Genomic DNA, 19,747 nt, shown 5'->3' on the forward strand with positions numbered 1-19,747 from the left:
TCAGCCTGTGCTTTATTTCCCCCTGCACTATTTTTTTATGTGCCTTCTTTTTTATTCTCTACCTTTTCCCCCTCCCCCTGCACTATTCTTTCTGTGCCTTCCTTTTTATTCTCTGCCTTATCTTTATTCTGCATTATTTTTCCTGTCTTATTTTTCCTGTGCATTGTTTTTTCCTGTGCCTTATTTCCCCCCTGCACTAGTTTTTCTGTGCCTTCTTTTATATTCTGTGCCTTATTTTCCCCTGCACTATTTTTAATGTGCCTTACTTTTCCTGGGCCTTACTTTTCTCCTGTGCTTTATTTTTTCTTCTCTGCATTGTTTTTTGCCCTGCAACTTATTTTTCAGCCTGTGCCTTATTTCCCCCTGCACTATTTTTCCTGTGCCTTACTTTTCCTGTGCCTTATTTTTTCTTCTCTGCATTGTTTTTTGACCTGCAACTTATTTTTCAGCCTGTGCCTTATTTCCCCCTGCTCTATTTTTTCTGTGCCTTATTGTTCCTGTGCCTTACTTTTCTCCTGTGCTTTATTTTTGATTCTCTGCATTGTTTTTTGCCCTGCAACTTATTTTTTTACCCTGTGCCTTATTTCCCCCCTGCACTATTTTTTTCTGTGCCTTCTTTTTTATTCTCTGCCTTGTTTCCCCCCTGCACTATTCTTTCTATGCTTTCTTTTTTATTCTGTGCCTTATCTTTATTCTGCATTATTTTTCCTGTGTCTTATTTTTCCTGTGCATTATTTTTTTCTGTGCCTTTTTCCCCCCCTCTGCATTACTTTTGCTGTGCCTTCTTTCTTTCCCTGTGCCTTATCTTCATTCTGCATTATTTTTTCTGTCTCATTTATCCTGTGCCTTAATTTTTTTCCTCTGCATTATTTTCCCCTGTGCTTTATATTTTTCTCTGCATTATTTTTTTGTCCTGCAACTTATTTGTTCTGTGCCTTCTTTTTTTTTTCTCTGCCTTATTTTTTCTCTGCATTACTTTTTCAGTGTGTTGTTTTTTTCTCTGCCTTATTTTTTTCTCTGCATATTTCTTTCTGTGCCTTATTTTTTTTTCTCTGTATTATTTTTTTTTCTCCACACACTTTTTTTCCCCCTGTGAATGTTTGTTCTGTTTTGTTTTGTTTGTTTGTTTGTTTTCCTGTGCATTTTTTTTTCCTAGACATAGTTGTGTGGTTTTTTTCAGTGCATGCAGAATTATCTCTAAAAACATTTTCCCCAAGCATTCCAGAAACCCAAGGGAGCTTAAATAATTTCCATAGTCCTTTCTGTGTGTCATTTGCAGAGCATCTGAAGTTGCTCCTTGAAAACATGTTTGGGCTGCTTTTTGCTGACCTCCTAGGAACAAACATGGATCTGTTTAGCTCACAGGAACTAATCTGTACTCCAACATCCAAACTGCTGGCTCACAGCTACCTGATTCCACAGATGTTACCCTTCCTGAGGAGTGCTTTTTGCATTTTGAAGACCTCATGGTGTGTGAGTCAAAGAACCATAGAATCATAGAATGGTTTGGGTTGGAAGGGACCTTAAAGATCATCTAGCTCCAACCCCCCTGTCATGATGAGGGTCATCTTCAACTCGAGCAGGTTGGTCAGAGCTCCATCCAACCTGATTTTGAACAATTCCAGAAAGGGAGGAGTACAAGAGATCCCCATAACCCAGACATATGGTGGCTTAATCAGGTTGCCAATACAGGTTTAATGGCTTAGTGTCTCTGAGTGGGCCTATGATGGGACATGAGCAGGAGCAAGAGTAAGTACAAGCCTAGAAAATGGATCAAGTGTACCCAATATTGCTTTTAAGCCAATATAAACCCTCCTGCCTCATGCAGCATGCTGGTCATTGCAGGTTACTTCCTTGCTGCTGGGTTTTTATAACCTGAAAAGGCTGTCTACCAAAATCCTGTATCTGGTGGGGTCTGCCAGAAAGGATGTGTCAGTGCTTATCAGTACCTCACAAGGGTGAGTGCCAAGAGGATGGGATGGGACCAGACACTCTTCAGTGATGCCCAGTGACAGGACAAGAGGCAGAGGAGAGGAAGAAGAGAGGGAGAGGAGAGGGAGAGAAGACCAGCAGTAGATGAGCAATGGGCTCAAACTGGAACCCAAGAAGTTCCATCTGAACATAAGAAAATTGTCTTTCCTTTGTGGGTAAGAACCCTCAAGCAGGCTGGCCAGAGAGGTTGTGGGGTGTCCATCTCTGGAGAGATTCTAAACCTGCCTGAACATTGCAATCCTGGGCAACCTGCTGTGGCTGCTCCTGCTTTAGCAGGGGGCTTGGACTAGATGAACCCCAGAACTTCCTTTCAACCAACCATTCTCTGAGTCTGTGAAGAAGTTAGGTCAAGGGAGAAGGGAGGCAGAAAAGCAGTTCATGGGGTTCAAATCAGACAGAACTAAAAGACCCATCCCCAGAGATATTCATGGCCAGGTTGGACAAGGCCTTGATCAGCCTGGTCTAGTGGAAGACATCCCTGCCTATGGCAAAGGGGACGGAAGGCCCCTTCCAACCCAAACCATTGTATGATTCTATGGTTCTATGATTTCATGATTCTATGATTTCATGATTTCCTGTTTCTGTGATTCTATGATTTTATGATTTTACAGTTTTGTGATTCTATGATTCTATTAGTTCATGATGCTATGATTTCATGATTCTGTGATTCAATGATTCTATGATTTAACGATTCTATAGTTTCATGATTCTGTGGTTCTATGATTTCATGATTCTATGACTTCTGTGATCTGTGATTCCATTATTTGATGATTCTATGACTTAATGATTCCATGATTTCACGATTCTATGATTTCATGATTCTATGGGCCTATGATTTAATGATTCAATGATTTCATGATTCTGTTATTACAATATTCCATTATTTCATGATTCTATGATTCTATGATTTCATGATTCTAGGATTTCATGATTCCATGATTCCATGGGCCTATGATTTAATGATTATATTAAGCCATGATTCTATGAATCTATGATTCCATGATTCTATGATTTAACCACAGAATCACAGAATCACAGAATTAACTAGGTTGGAAAAGACCTTCAAGATCATCAAGTCCAACCTATCACGCAATACCATCTAATCAAATAAACCATGGCACCAAGTGCCTCATCCAGTCTGTTTTTAAACGCTTCCAGTGATGGTGACTCTACCACCTCCCTGGGCAGCACATTCCAATGACCAATCTCTCTTTCTGTGAAGAACTTCATCCAGCCTAAACTGCAAAATTGTTTTAGAATCATAGGATCACAGAATTGTTGGGGTTGGAAGGGACCTCAAGGATCATCCAGTTTCAACCACCCTGCCATGGGCAGGGACACCTCACATTAGATCAAGTTGCCCAGAGCCACCCCCAGTCTGGCCTTAAAAACTCCCAGGGATGAGGTTTCCACCACCTCCCTGGGCAACCTGTGCCAGTGTCTCACCACCCTCATGGGGAAGAATTTCTTCCTAACATCCAATCTGAATCTACCCATTTCTAGTTGTTTGGTTTTTTTTCCATTCCCCCCAGTCCTATATTTCCTGACCCCTTTAAAGTCCCTCACCCACCCCATTTTCCGCTCAAATCCCAGACACCTGGGCTCTATTGGAGTCTCCTCCCACCCCAGGTGTGGCCATCTTGCCCTCCCCATCCACTCCCCTTTTTAAACCCTTCCAGGAGAGACAGAAGCCCCAAGCTGAGCCCATTTGGGCTGGAGGATTCTCCTCTCGTCACTGGTGAGTCCTTATGGTGCACACTGGGTGATGGTGGTGGTGACAACAAAGGCCGGGGGGCCTGGTGGCCCCCCGGTTAGACAGGGCAACGATTGATGACTACTCCAATATCCATGGGTGCTGGCTGGGCCTCTTTACTGGTGCTGAGCTCCTCTGTGTGGTATCTTGGCTGGGGAGGGTCTTGCCTCTGGGTGTGGGATGGATGCAGGAATGGTGGTGGAGCAGGAGCTGTTTAGCCAGATGATGTGATGCTAATTGCACTATTTCTACCTGGAGGCCCTTTGAGGCCAACCCCCCTGCCAGGGTAGTTTGCACAGGACCGCATCCAGCAGGTCCTGAAAGTCTCCAGAGAAGACTCCACAACCACAACTCTGATGCCTTCCTTTATAAAAGTTGCACCACATTTGTTCTTGATACTCTTTTTTCCCCAAGAGTAGTCAGTGTTCCTCAGCTTCTCTTGGAGGGTGGGCAGCAGGTGGTTCTAAGATTCTATGGTTCAGGATTCCATGGTTCAGGATTCCATGATTCCATGATCCTATGACTTCATCATCCCATCATCCCATGATTCTGAAGGCAAAGCACTGGGTTTCAGATGCAATTTTGTTTCCTTCCTTGAAAAGGAAAAGTTTCTGTGGCGAGAGGGAGGGATGTTGAGCATACCACACTTGGGGGCTTTATTGAATTAAAAGCCACAAATCTTTCCCTGAGCAGAAACCCACACATTTTTCTAATTGTTTGCTACAACCTTGTAACCCTATCCCTTGGACAGCAAAATAGTTTTGTGGGACTAGAGCTAGAGAAGGGCAAAAAAACCCCTCCAAACAAACAAAACTGACCCCAACATTTTGCTTGGCTTTCTTCCTGCTGCAGAATTAGCCCAAGTTGTGTAGCCATCGGTCACTGCAGGTTTTCTTCTGAGCCTCAGGCTCTGAATCCACTAGATAAGGCAAATAAAGATTAGAGCCTCTCAAGTGACTGGGGAGGTCAAAAGAGAAGTGAGCAGAGGAAGACACAGGCAGGAGGAGGACACTGAGTCACTACATTTTTAGTTTTCACTGTGTTTGCCAGTCTGGAATATCATAGAATCATGGAATTGTCAAGGTTGGAAGGGACCTCAAGGATCAGCCAGTTCCACCCCCCCTGCCATAGGTAGAGACACCTCACACTATGTCAGCTTGCTCAGAGCCATATCCAGCCTGGCCTTCAAAACCTTCAGGGATGAGGCTTCCACCACCTCCCTGGGAAACCTGTTACAGTGTCTCACCACCCTCATGGTTGAAAACTTCTTCCTAACAGCCAGTCTGAATCTCCATCAAAATCCACCACCCCCTCTGCCAATAAAAAAGGCTGAAATGGGATACTTCTGCACAAGAAGCAATGAATTTCTCTCTTTTCTTTAGGCTTGGTTCTTAAAGCCAGTTGTAGAAGTAGGGAGTGGACAGGAAATAGCTAATTTTAACTTTAAATAGTCCTTGTTTTGAGGTGACAGCTTGGGTGTCCCACAGTCCTAGCAATTGTACCTGCAGCTGAGCCAGCTCCAAGCTCTAGATGTCCAAAGGTAGTTTGGTTTTAATGCCTGACCTGGACACTTCTCTTTACTAAATATTTCTTCTGCCTTGTATTGCACCAGAGGAGTGTTAATCTTCCAGAGGAGGCTGAAATAGCACAAAAGCTTCTCCTCTTACAGTGTTTCACTTGAAGACAGCTCTGGCCTCTGGAGAAGATGAGAGCTGTCAGCACACTGCTGCCTATGAGTTATTATTCTTCATTTGATACATAACCCAAGCCCAGGGGCTCACCTTTCCTAGGTTATATAGGTCCCTGAGGGATCAAGGACACATTCCTGTCTGTGAGATAAAACTGACCTTGGAGGAAGCCAGCACCTACCTTTGACCTCTTGTCTTGTCTTTGGGTCCTACCTGCCCCTGAGCACTCTACCAACATTCAGACATATCTGGCATTCCTCCCTGGGATTTTTTATTTGAGCACCCATTTTCTGCCTTTTGTCTCTTTCAGTCAGGAAGCTGATGGATGGAATTGTCAGGGTTGGAAAGGACCTCAAGGATCAGCCAGTTCCAACTCCCCTGTCATGGACAGGGACACCTCACACTACAGCAGGTTGCTCACAGCCACATCCAGCCTGGCTGCAAACAACTCCAGGCACGAGGCTTCCACCACCTCCCTGGGCAACCTGTGCCAGGCTCTCACCACCCTCATGGGGAAGAACTTCTTTCTAATGTCTAATCTAAATCTCCCCATTTCTGGTTTTGTTCCATTCCCCCCAGTGCTATCACTCTCTGACACCCTATAAAGTCCTTCCCCAGCTTTCTTGTAGCCCCCTTCAGATACTGCAAGCCCACAAAAGGTCTCCTCAGTGCCTTCTCTTCTCCAGACTGAACCAGTCTGGAGAGTGATCATCCCACATCCCAGGTAGCTTTATCTCTGGTATTGGACCCATCCCTACTCCAGGTATCCAAAGGGAAAGACTGAAGCTTCCATGGACAATTGGGGAGCTTCTGTTACATCTTCTCCAGCAGGCTGGGGTAGAGTCATGCCAAACACTTTTGAGTGTAGCAGCCCTTGCCAGACTTGCCTAGGCATCCTGCTCCCTCCTCATTTCCTGCATCCCCACAATAACACCACACCCAACCACTCCTCCAACACCTCCCCAAAAGCTTTCCTTTGTGTGCAGCTGATTTCCACCACCACCAGCAGCAGCACCTTTACTCCTTTCCCCATTGCATCAAGATTGCAGCTGCTGGTCTTCAGCAGAGGGAGCGTCAGGAGCATGGCAGCAGGCTTTGTCAGTGGACACAGGACAAGAGGTCTCTCTTTCTGGAGACTTTCAAGCCCCATCTAGATGTGTTCCTGTGTGACCAGGGGTGGGGGGGGAGGGGAGGGGAAGGGAGGGGAGAGGTTCAGAGAGGAGAGGAGAGACCTTGATGTCAGTTGAGAAGAGTTCTGTGTGCATTGCTTATTGAATGCAACTCTTGCAGCTGCAGTAACAAAAATCCCAGGTGCAATGAAGTGGATGTGCTCTGCAGGAGTTTTGGTGACTCCTTGCAGGCGGAGAAGGGGACATGAGGAAGAGAGAGGGAAATGAAGGGAAAGAGAGGAGAGGGTGATCTGACAGAGGTGGCTTCCTGCCACCCAGAACTTCCACAGCGCAAAAGCTCATTAAGTACAGATTTTAATGAAGTTTTGGATACTGGGAAGAGGTAGCTATTTAAAGCCTTGATCACCTGCCAAACAGGACTTTCTGAGCCACATTTCCTGTCCCAAATCACCTCTCCCTTCTGCCTTCCCCTGACCACGCTCTCTCCTTAGGAAATGGTCTTGTAGTAGAACACAATGCTTGGTGAGTGTGTTGCTGTAGCTGGGGACCAGTGCAAGGCATTCCCAAAACCATACAGGAAGAAGTATCTGGATGGCCCCATGGCCCTTGATTGTTTTTCTTGTTTGATTGTTTTTTTTCCCCTCAGTAAGGTGTAGCATGAAGGTGCTGCTGAAGGTGCCCACCACCATTCTGGAAACATGAGCATTCTGGTGCAGCAGCTGGAGAAGGCTCCAGGGAGACCTAACAGCAGCCTTCCAGTACCTGAAGGGGGCTACAAGAAGGATGGAGGGAGACTGCTTGCAAAGGCCTGCAGGGACAGGATGAGAAGCAATGGTTTGGAATTAAAGAAGACTGGATGTCCTGCACCATAAGGGTAGTGGAACACTGAAACAGACTGCCCATGGAGGTGGTTTGGGGCCCCTTCCTTGGAGATAGTCAAGGCAAAGCTTGACAGGGTCCTGGGCAACCTGGCCAGTATCAGGAACAGTGTGGCCAGCAGGAGCAGGGAAGTCATCCTGCCCTGTACTCAGCACTGGTTAGGCCACACCTTGAGTACTGTGTCCAGTTCTGGGCTCCTCAGTTTAGGAAAGATGTTGAGATGCTGGAATGTGTCCAAAGAGGGGCAACAAAGCTGGGGAGGGGTTTGGAGCACAACCCTGTGAGGAATGAATGAGGGAGCTGGGGTTGCTTAGCCTGGAGAAGAGGAGGCTCAGGGGGGAGACCTCATTGCTCTCTACAACTACCTGAAGGGAGGTTGTAGCCAGGTGGGGGTTGGTCTCTTCTCTCAGACAACCAGCACCAGAACAAGAGGACACAGTCTCAAGCTGCACCAGGGGAGGTTTAGGCTTGAGGCGAGGAAGAAATTCTTCCCAGCAAGAGAGATTGGCCATGGGAATGTGCTGCCCAGGGAGGTGGTGGAGTCACCATCACTGGAAGTGTTTAAGAAGAGCCTGGATGAGGCACTTGGTGCCATGGTTTAGTTGATGAGATGGTGTTGGGTGATAGGTTGGACTTGATGATCTCAATGGCCTTTTCCAACCCAGATGATTCTGTATTCTGTAGTTGGAGATGTCCCTGCTGATTGCAGAGGGGGTTTGGACTGGATGACTTTTAGAGGTCCCTTCCAACCCAGACCATTCTATGATTCTATGAATCTATGATTCTATGATAAGGGCCCAGAGCAGTTGAAGACATGAAGAGCAGCAAGCACATGATGATCCCTTGTGGATCTGGACAAATTGTATTTCAAAAACCATCTGCAGCTAGCAGAAATCATGGCTCAGCATCCCACTTCTGAGGGAAAACAATGCAAAGGGAACTTTCTGCCTGCAAATGTCCTCCAAGCTGGACTGGAAGTGTGAGTTTCACGCTAGGGAGTTTCAACAGTGCTAGCCACAGATGGGATTTATTGTCATCTTCTTTGTATCTTTTGTGCCCTACAAGGAGGTGGGGGGGGAATGAAAATACTGGCCTTACAGCCATGGAAATGATGGGAAAATTAAGTTCTTCTTGGCTGTCCAGAGAGGTTGTGGAGTCTTCTTTCATGAAGAGACTCAAAGCTCACCATGACGCAATTCTGGGCAACCTGCTTTAGCAAAGGGGTTGGACTGGACGATCTCAGGAGGCCCCCTCCAATTTCCACCATCCCGTGATGTTCCCTGCGCTGTGTGGACTGTGTGTTAACTGTGACTAAGCTGAGGTTGGGAAACAGTTCCAGAGAGAGTGGGAAACTTGGAGTTTGATCTCCTTGGTTTCACCTTGCTTGAGGGGCTCTATATAAATTCCAGGTGGCTGTCTTCTGGGATGTTATATTTAGCTTTGTGCTCCTCAAAGAGCTTGTTCAACTCGTCCAGGTATTTCTGGTGGACTCGATCCACCTCTTCATTGGAGGGTCTCTCATTCTTCTGCACTGGAATTGGCTTCCCAACTGGAAAAGAAACACAGGTGTTAGGAGGAGCCTCTGAACAGGTTGCACACCTTAGCACAAAGCTGGGGGCCACCTCTTGAAGGCTGTAGTGAGCAGATCAATATAGCCAGTCATGTCCTAAAGCTAGGGTGGTAGCACAACCCCCCTGCCTCTCCAACCTGATCTCCTGCCATGATCAGGTGACCCACATGGTGAATGTGGGGAGGCCTGTGGATATGGTCTACCTGGACTTCAGCAAGGCCTTTGACACCACCCCCCACAGCAAACTCCTGGCCAAGCTGTCAGCTCGTGGCTTGGACCACAACACTCTGTGCTGGGTTAGGAACTGGCTGGAGGGCCGAGCCCAGAGAGTGGTGGTGAATGGTGCCACATCCAGCTGGCGGCCAGTCACCAGTGGCATCCCGCAGGGATCAGTGCTGGGCCCCATCCTCTTTAACATCTTCATTGATGATATGGATGAGGGTGTTGAGTCAGTCATCAGCAAGTTTGCAGATGACACCAAGTTAGGAGCAGATGTTGGTCAGTTAGAGGGCAAAAGGGCTCTGCAGAGGGACCTCGACCGACTGGACAGATGGGCAGAGTCCAACAGGATGGCATTCAACAAGTCCAAGTGCCAGGTGCTGCACTTTGGCCACAGCAACCCCATGCAGAGCTACAGGCTGGGGTCAGAGTGGCTGGAGAGCTGCCAAACGGAGAGGGACCTGGGGGTGCTGATTGACAGCCGCCTAAACATGAGCCAGCAGTGTGCCCAGGTGGCCAAGAGGGCCAATGGCATCCTGGCCTGCATCAGGAACAGTGTGGCCAGCAGGAGCAGGGAAGTCTTTGTGCCCCTGTACTGGTTAGGCCACACCTTGAGTCCTGTGTCCAGTTCTGGGTCCCTCAGTTTAGGAAGGACCTTGAGACACTTGAACGTGTCCAGAGAAGGGCAACGAGGCTGGGGAGAGGCCTTGAGCACAGCCCTGTGAGGAGAGGCTGAGGGAGCTGGGGTTGTTTAGCCTGGAGAAGAGGAGGCTCAGGGCAGACCTCATTGTTGTCTACAACTACCTGAAAGGTGATTGTAGCCAGGAAGAGGTTGGTCTCTTCTCTCTAGCAACCAGCACCAGAACAAGTGGATACAGTCTCAAGCTGCACCAGGGGAGGTTTAGGCTGGAGGTGAGGAGAAAGTTCTTCACAGAGAGAGTCGTTCACCATTGGAATGTGCTGCCCAGGGAGGTGGTGGAGTCACCGTCCCTGGAGGTGTTCAAGAGGGGATTGGATGTGGCACTTGGTGCCATGGTCTAGTCATGAGGTCTGTGGTGACAGGTTGGACCTGATGATCTTTGAGGTCTCTTCCAACATTGGTGATACTGTGATACAACCAAGGAGGCAGGGAGGTGGATGTTCAAATCCTGGCTCTGCTCTCGGTCTCCACAGTCATATCTGTCCTCACCTCAGCTTCCCCACCTGCAAGGCTGGTTAAAGCCAAAAACCTTCTGTGCAGCTCTTTGAAGTAAGAAGTTCTGTATCCCAAACAGCTCCAGATGTGTTGCAGATAACAACAACATCATCCTAGTACTGGAGTTTTGCTCTTTCCAAGCTATTCTGGCATGGCCCTGGGAAGTTGTATTGCACCTGGGGAAACTGAGGTGAGCGGAAGTCCAAGATGATCTAAATTCACCACTGCTTGGCTCAGATTAAAGCTGCTGTGAACCATCTGACTTTTATTTGGAAACTGGTACTCTCTCATCTTTAGAAAACCATGCTTTTGTCAAATGCAAATCCAATTACACAGAATCACAGAATGTTAGGGGCTGGAAGGGGCCTCAACAGCTCATCCAGTCCAACCCCCCTGCCAGAGCAGCACCTCCTAGAGCAGATCACACAGCAACACATCCAAGCAGGTTTCGAATATCTCCAGAGAAGGAGACTCTATCCCCACCCTGGGCAGCCTGTTCCAGTCTTCTGTCACCCTCACAGGGAAAACATTTTGCCTCATGTTTCCATGGAGCTTCCTATGCCTCAACTTCCACCATTGCCTCTTGTGCTGTCATTGGGCATCACCCAGCAGAGCCTGGCTCCAGCCTCTTGGCACTCACCCTGCATATTTTTATCAATATGAATGAGGTCACCCCTCAGGCTCCTCCTCTCCAAGCTAGAGAGCCCTCAGCTCCATCAGGCTCTCCTCATAAGGAAGAAGTTCCACTGCCTTCATCATCTTTGTGGCTGTGTACTGGACTCTTTCAAGCAGTTCCCTGAGGTTCTTCTTGAACTGAGGGGCCCAGAACTGGACACAATATTCTACATGTGGCCTTACCAGGGCAGATTAGAGAAGGAGGAGAATCTCTCTGACCTACTAACCACAGCCCTTCTAATCCACCCCAGGATACCATTGGCCTTCTTGGCCACAAGAGCACATTGCTGGCTCATGGTCAACCTTCCATCCTCTAGGACCCCCAAGTCCCTTTCCCTTTCACTGGTCTCCAACAAGTCAGTCCCCAGCCTATACTGCTCCATGGGGTTGTTCTTTCCCAGGTGCAAGACTCTCCCCTTGACCTTGTTGAATTTCATTCAATTTCTCCCTGCCCAACTCTCCAGCCTGGCTAAATCTCACAAATTGGAATTAGATTCCTAGCACTAGAAGAAGCTCCTTCTCATTTCCCAGAGCCACCAATGGCAGGGTTGGGACAGAGAAGTCCATGAGGTACCTCTCTTGCTCTGCTCTCTTACTCAAATTGTGTTTGGCAAGTGCCAGAGGATTTCATCACCCCGTGAGGCTGCCCTCCTCATCAGATTAATGAAGAGTCCTTGTGCACAGCTCATAAACCCATTGAGTCAATCCAAACAGGTTGTAAAACAATTAGAAGTAATTGCTGGCTGTCAAACCTCATCAGTGGGGCAAGCTCTGCCCTTTCCCAACACCCTCTTTCATTAGATTAATTCAATATATCAGCCACACTGCTGGGCCAGCCACAAGGTTGTTGAAACCAGGCAAAACTTCCCCCAAACCAAAAGCTTTCTTGAAATTTGGTCTCCATGGGCATGGTCTCTGGTTGGAACTGTGATCTGTTCATGTGCAAATAGGCTGAGGTTTGTGCTTGTGTCTGCACAGGGCATTGAGCAAACCTGCAAACTTCTTATGTGTTCATAGAATGCACTGAGTTGGAAGAGACCTTTAAAGGTCATCTAGTTCACAGTATCACAGTATAACTAAGGTTGGAAGAGACCCCAAGGATCACCAAGTCCAACCTGTCCCAACAGACCTCACGACTAGACCATGGCACCAAGTGCCACGTCCAATCTCCCCTTGAACACCTCCAGGGACGGCGACTCCACCACCTCCCTGGGCAGCACATTCCGATGACGAATGACTCGCTCAGTGAAGAACTTTTTCCTCACTTCGAGTCTAAACCTCCCCTGGCACAGCTTGAGACTGTGTTCAACCCCCCCACTGCAGTCAGCAGGGACACCCTCAATTAGATCAGGTTGCTCAGAGCCCCATCAAGCTTGACCTTGAATGCCTCCAGGAATGGGGCCTCCTCCACCTCCTTGGGCAGCCCGTTCCAGTGTTCCACCACCCTCACAGTAAAGAACTTCTTTCTAATGAACAATCTATATCTCCCTTGCTCTAGTTTAAAATCATTCCCTCTTGTCCTATCATTGCAAGCCCTTGTCAAAAGCCCTTCCCTGCTGTTCTTGTAGGCCCCTTCAGGTACTGGAAGAGCACTAAAAGGTGTCCCTAGATCCTTCTCTTCTCCAGGTAGAACAGACTCAATACTCTCAGTCTGTGTTGTCCTACTTGTGTAGGTAAGACTGGCTTGGAAGAATCACACACAAATCACAGAAACATTCAGTCTGGAAAAGATCCTCAGGGTCACCAAGGCCAACCCAGAACCCTACTCTACAAGGCTCACTCCTAAACCATAGCCCCAAGCACCACATCCAAACCACCTTGGAACACATCCAGGCTTGGGGACTCAACCACCTCCCTGCTCAGCACATTCCAGTGCCTGACCACTCTTGCTGGGAAAAAGTTTTTCCTACTGTCCAGTCTAAACCTACCCAGGCACAGCTTGAGGCCATTCCCTCTTGTTCCAACACTAATTACCTGACCAGCACCAACCTCTCCACAATATCCTTTCAGGTAGTTTTAGAGAGCAATGAGGTCCTTCCCTCAGCCTCCTCTTTTCCAAAGTAACCATCCCCAGCTCCTTCAGCCACTCTTCAGAAGATTTCTTCTCCAAAGAAGTTTCATATCCAAAGATATTCTCTAAGAAGTTTAATCTAATGCAAGTGATTAATCCAAGTGGCAGTGATTCCTATCACCAGGTGGTGCTGAGGTTGGCTTTGGCTGCATCCTACAGCACCCTACAGGTGGGGTGCTCATGTTTGTTCTGAGGCTTCCCCAGTACAGCCCAAATGATCTGTGCTGTCATAAGACAAAGCCCAGAGCATGTGTGACATGTGAATTATAAAACACCAGGCTGGAAGGACATCAGGGATCATCTGGTCCAACCTTTCTTGTCAAAAGCAGACGGGCAGCTGGGGATGTTCCTTTGCCAGCACATTTTTATTGATCATCATTATTGCTGATCTGGACGAGGACATTGAGTCCATCATCAGTAAATTTGCTGATGACACCAAGCTGGGGGCAGGAGTTGATCTGCTGGAGGGTAGAGAGGCTCTGCAGAGGGACCTCGACAGGCTGGACAGATGGGCAGAGTCCAAGGGCATGAGATTGAACACATCCAAGTGCCAGGTTCTGCACATTGGCCACAGCAACCCCATGCAGAGCTACAAGCTGGGGTCAGAGTGGCTGGAGAGCAGCCAGGCACAGAGGGACCTGGGGGTGCTGGTTGACGGTAGGCTGAACATGAGCCTGCAGTGTGCCCAGGCAGCCAAGAGGGCCAATGGCATCCTGGCCTGCATCAGGAACAGTGTGGCCAGCAGGAGCAGGGAGGTCATTCTGCCCCTGTAGTCTGCACTGGTTAGGCCACACCTTGGGTAGTGTCCAGTTCTGGGCCCCTCAGTTTAGGAAGGAGGTTGACTTGCTGGAAGGTGTCCAGAGAAGGGCAACAAAGTTGGTGAGGGGTTTGGAACACAGCCCTGTGAGGAGAGGCTGAGGGAGCTGGGGTTGCTTAGCCTGGAGAAGAGGAGACTCAGGAGTGACCTTATTGCTCTCTACAACTACCTGAAGGGAGGTTGTAGACAGGTGGAGGTTGGTCTCTTCTCCCAGGCAACCAGCACCAGAACAAGAGGACACAGTCTCAAGCTGCACCAGGGGAGGTTTAGGCTGGAGATTAGGAAGAAGTTCTACACAGAGAGAGTGATTGCCCATTGGAATGGGCTGCCCAGGGAGGTGGTGGAGTCACCATCACTGGAGGTGTTCAAGAGGATGCTTGGTTGCATGGTTTAGTTGATGAGGTGGTATTGGATGATAGGTTGCACATGATCTTGAAGGTCTCTTCCAACCTGGTTAATTCTATTCTATTCTATTCTATTCTATTCTATTCTATTCTATTCTATTCTATTCCTAGACCACCACCACTCTAGACCCTCACAGCTTGTACTCTCTAGCATGATGCTTCCAGAACAGCAGGAGGATGACACAACACAAGGACTGTCCCCAGTGCCCGCTTTGGCCAGGTTGAGTGTGGGTGGTGAGCCAAGGAAGGACTTACCCACGGTGCAGATGGGTCTCCGGTATGGCACCAGCCCAAAGCTGTACTGGAAGATGCCTCTTGCGTGGAAGAGGGGAAGGGAGATGCCCATGATCTGCTGGAGCCAGTGCTGGGTCTGCCGAAGCCAGGAGCCCCTGGGGTTTTTCACCTGATCATAGAGGTCGTTCTCCCCAAAGGAAAAGACAGGGACCAGTGGGGTACTGCAAGGCATCCAACAGAGGTGCATACATGCTACAATCATAGAATTGTCAGGCTTGGAAGGGACCTCAAGGATCAGCCACTTCCAACCCCCTTACCACTAGCAGGGACCCCTCACACTACAGCAGGTTGCTCAGAGCCACATCCAGCCTGGCCTTCAACACCTCCAGGGATGAGGCTGCCACCACCTCCCTGGGCTACCTGTGCCAGGCTCTCACCACCCTTATAGGGAGGAACTTCTTCCTCACAGCCAGTCTGAATCCCCCTACTTCTAGCTTTGCTCCATTCCCCCCAGTCCTATCACTCCCTGACTCCCTAAAAAGTCCCTCCCCAGCTTTCTTGTAGCCCCCTTCAGATACTGGAAGGCCACAATGAGGTCTCCTTGGAGCCTTCCCTTCTCCAGACTGAACAGCCCCAACTCCCTCAGTCTGTCCTCATAGGAGAGCAGCTCCAGCCCTCTGCTCATCCTCATGTTAGCAAAATCCACCCCAAAACACATTCCTCCTTCTCCAGAGTCACCTCACTAATGAGCCACACAGCAGAGACTCCCTCCCCAAGGACCTGCTGAGCCCTGCCTCACCCGTGCTGGATGGCCAGGCGGACAAATCCCTTCCTGTTCTTCAGCAGCAAGGTGCAGGATCCTGGTCGGGCGTCCAGCGCTTCCTGTGCTCCACCCACGACGATGGCCAGAACATTCCCACCCTCTGGCTTCTTTAGCACATAGGATGCACTCTCCTTTTCAGAGGAGACAAGGCCTAGGGGGTAGAGAGGGAGAATCACACAATCACAGAAACATTCAGGTCGGAAAAGACTCTCCGGAGCACTAAGTCTAACCCAGAACAAGGCTCACCCCTAAACCATAGCCCCAAGCACCACATCCAAACCACCTTGAAACACATCCAGGCTTGGGGACTCACCCCCCTCCCTGCCCAGCACATTCCAGTGCCTGACCACTCTGGCTGGGAATTTTTTTTTCCTACTGTCCAGTCCAAACCTACCCTGCTGCAGCTTGAGGCCATTCCCTCTTGCTCTATTACTAATGACCTGTGAGAAGAGACCAGCAGCAGCCTCTCCTCGACCTCCTTTCAGGTAGTTGTGGACAGCAATGAGGTCTCCCCTCAGCCTCCTCTTCTCCAAACTAACCATCCCCAGCTCCTTCAGTTGCTCTCCATCACATTTGTTCTACAGGCCCTTCCCAGCTTCCTTGCCCTCCTCTGCCCTGGCTCCAGCACCTCCACATCTCTATGGAAGGCCACAATAATGTCTTCTCAGAGTTTTGTTCCTCCCCATGTGCAGGACCCTACATCTGCCACTGCTGACCTTCATGACATTCCTCTCCACCCTCGTCTCCAGCCTGTCCAGGTCTCACTGGTGGCAGCACAGCCTGCTGCTGTGTCACCCACTCCTCCCAGTTCTTTAGCATCAGCAAACTGGCTGAGGGTCCATCCACTCCATCAGGTCGTTGATGAAGAAGTTGCACAAGACTGGAGCCAGTACTGTCCCCTCAGGAACATCTCTAGCTGCAGGCCCTGTACCACTGAGCACAGCACCTGAGCTCTGTCCTTCAGCTACTTTCAATGCACCACAATGAGCATCAGTAAAATCCACAAAATCCTCTGTGCCTTCCTACACATTACCTATCTCCAGAGGGGTGCTAGACAATTGATGTTGAGAGTTGGAGGTGTCCCTGCCCGTGGTAAGGGGATTGGAACCAGATGAGGTCCCTTCCAACCCTAACAATTCTATGATTCTATGAGTTTGGCAATCTCAGCACAGCTCCTTTGAGAGGTGCTGGGTTCATTCACAGCTCTGCTGTGTGAATATCACTGTATCACAGTACACTAGAGGTTGGAAGGGACCTCCAGAGACCATCCAGTCCAACCCCCCTGCCAGAGCAACATCACCCAGGGGAGTCTGCACAGGAAGGCATCCAGGTGGGTTTGGAAGGGCTCCAGAGAAGGACACTCCACAACCTCTCTGGGCACCCTGCTCCAGGGCTCCAGCACCCTCACACCAAGGCAGTTTCTCCTCATGTTGAGCTGAAATCTTCTGTGTTCAAGTTTGTATCCATTGCTCCTTGGCTTTTTACTGTGCAGCACCCAAAAGAGCTTGGCCCCCTCCACTTGACACCCACCCCTCAGAGACTGAGAGACATTGATCAGATCCCCTCTGAGCATTCTCTTCTCCACACTAAACAGCCCCAGGGCTCTCAGTCTCTCTTCACAGGGCAGATGTTCAAGCTCCCTAAGCATCTTCATGGCTCTCCCTTGGACTCTCTGCAGCAGGTCTCTGTCTCTCTTGCACTGGGGAGCCCAGAACTGGACACAGGATTGCAGCTGTGGTCTCAGCAGGGCAGAGCAGAGGGGCAGAAGAACCTCCCTGGCCCTGCTGGCCACACTCCTCTTGCTGCACCCCAGGATGCCATTGGCTCTCTTGGTCACAAGGCCTATAAGGACTCTGCACTTGTCCTTATTGAATTTCATGAGGTTTGCCTGCTCCCAGCTCCCCAACCTTTCCACATATAGAACCACAGAATCATAGAATTGTCAGGGTTGGAAGGGACCCAAGGATCATCCAGTTCCAACCCCCCTGCCATGGGCAGGGACACCTCACACCAGAGCAGGTTGCTCAGAGCCGCATCCAGCTTGGCCTTCAAAACCTCCAGGCATGAGGCTTCCATCACCTCCCTGGGCAACCTGTGCCAGTGCCTCCATTTCTCCCTTTGCTGGCTGGACCAGATTTGAGAAATGGGGGGGTGGGGGGGGCAAAGAAAAAAGAAAGAAACAAAATCAGGCCAGAAAAAAAGTAAACTGAGAACTAGCTGCACTTAAGCCCCAAGGGAAAAATCTGTTTGTTGTCAACTGAAAGCATGTCGAATCCTGAATCATTCTACAGTCCCTCAAACGTTTGCTTCAGGTCAAAACACACAGAGAATTTTCTGTAGCTGCTGATTTCAAGTGGAATTCCATGCACAATTTGGTCTTTTTGCTGCCTTTGATCTTTTCATCTGGGGACATGGCTTAGTGGTCACGGTGGTGTTGGGTTGATGGTTGGGCTTGACGATCCCTCGAGGCCTGTTCCAGCCTTAATGTTCTTTCCCTGCACAGTTAGAAACCTTCACTGCAGAGGTGCCAAATGAACCTTGGTGTGATTGTAAAAAAAGATGAAATAATAAACAAAATACATGCTTGTTTCTCAAAGCAGTTTGCAAATTAAAAGCTCTTTGACAAATGGGTTCAACCAGCCTGAAAATGAGCTGTGTGCCAAACTCCCACTTTAGGGTGATTAAACCTTCCTCCTCCTGGGTCGTAACTCTCCCACATAACCCTGTTATGATTCCTTGCTCTCTGTGTAAATATTTTTTCCAGCAGCAGAAGCCAGAGTTTATGTGAAAAACAGGGTGAGGAATGCTCTGGGCTATCTCAGATGGAGCTGGATGCCTGTGTTTAGTCTCTTGAATCCTGCCTGGGACTCACACAGAATCACAGAGCTCTTTTGGTTGAAGAGACCTCTAAGTTCATTGGGTCCAACTTTCCACCTAAGACCACCATGGCCATTAAACCACATCCCCAGGTGTCATGGCCAGAGGTTTCCTGAACACTGCCAGGGATGGTGACTCCATCTCCTCCCTGGGTAACCTATTTCAATGAGATAGGTAACCTACTCCTTCTATGATCAGGTGACTGCCTGGGGGCTGTGGGGCAGGCTGTGGATGTAGTCTACCTGGACTTCAGCAAGGCCTTTGACACCGTCCCCCACAGCAAACTCCTGGCCAAGCTGTCAGCCCCTGGCTTGGACAGCAGCACTCTGTGCTGGGGGAGGAACTGGCTGGAGGCTGAGCCCAGAGAGTGGTGGTGAATGGTGCCACCCCCAGCTGGCAGCCAGGCACTAGTGGTGTGCCCCAGGGATCAGTGCTGGGCCCCAGCCTGGTCAATATTTTTATTGATGATCTGGATGAGGGCATTGAGTCCATCAGCAGTAATTTTGCAGATGACACCAAGTTGCATGCCATTGTTGATCTGTTAGAGGGCAGAAGGGCTCTGCATAGGGACCTTGACAGGCTGGACAGATGGGCAGAGTCCAACAGGATGGCATTCAACAAGTCCAAGTGCCAGGTGCTGCACTTTGGCCACAGCAACCCCATGCAGAGCTACAGGCTGGGGTCAGAGTGGCTGGAGAGCAGCCAGGCAGAGAGGGACCTGGGGGTACTGATTGACAGCTGCCTAAACATGAGCCAGCAGTGTGCCCAGGTGGCCAAGAAGGCCAATGGCATCCTGGCCTGTATTAGGAATAGTGTGGCCAGCAGGAGCAGGGAGGTCATTGTGCCCCTGTAGTCAGCACTGGTTAGGCCACACCTTGAGTCCTGTGTCCAGTTCTGGGCCCCTCAGTGTAGGAAAGATGTTGAGTTGCTGGAATGAGTCTAGAGAAGGGCAACAAAGCTGGGCAGGGGTCTGGAGCACAGCCCTGTGAGGAGAGGCTGAGGGAGCTGGGGTTGCTTAGCCTGGAGAAGAGGAGGCTCAGGGGAAACCTTATTGCTCTCTACAACTACCTGAAGGGAGGTTGTAGACAGGCAGAGGCTAGTCTCTTCTCCCAGGCAGCCAGCACCAGAACAAGAGGACACAGTCTCAAGCTGTGCAGGGGGAAGTTTAGGCTCAAGGTGAGGAAGAAATTCTTCACAGAAAGAGAGACTGGCCATTAGGATGGGCTACCCAGGGAGGTGGTGGAGTCACCATCACTGAAAGCGTTTAAAAAGAGACTGGAAGAGCCATTTGGTTGCATGGTTTAGTTGTTTAGATGGTGCTGGGTGACAGGTTGGACTTGATGATCTCGAAGGTCTCTTCCAACCAGGTCTGGTCTGGTCTATTCTATTCTATTCTATTCTATTCTATTCTATTCTATTC

The 19,747-nt window shown here is 49.3% G+C and overlaps 1 protein-coding gene across 1 annotated transcript in view; it reads right to left on the bottom strand.

The window, feature by feature from the left end:
* Window positions 1–8,836: 8,836 nt before the first annotated feature.
* MOGAT2 (monoacylglycerol O-acyltransferase 2) overlaps window positions 8,837–19,747 on the bottom strand; it is a 52,621-nt gene continuing 41,710 nt past the window's right edge. The window contains exons 4-6 of the mRNA XM_009902907.2: window positions 15,427–15,601; window positions 14,649–14,848; window positions 8,837–8,991 (exon numbers count right to left, since the gene is read on the bottom strand). Coding sequence (XP_009901209.1) covers window positions 8,837–8,991; window positions 14,649–14,848; window positions 15,427–15,601 — 530 coding nt within the window. The remainder of the gene's footprint in view (window positions 8,992–14,648; window positions 14,849–15,426; window positions 15,602–19,747) is intronic.

Source organism: Dryobates pubescens, chromosome 10 (genome assembly GCF_014839835.1).
Source record: "Dryobates pubescens isolate bDryPub1 chromosome 10, bDryPub1.pri, whole genome shotgun sequence".
In the NCBI taxonomy this organism is placed as follows: domain Eukaryota; kingdom Metazoa; phylum Chordata; class Aves; order Piciformes; family Picidae; genus Dryobates; species Dryobates pubescens.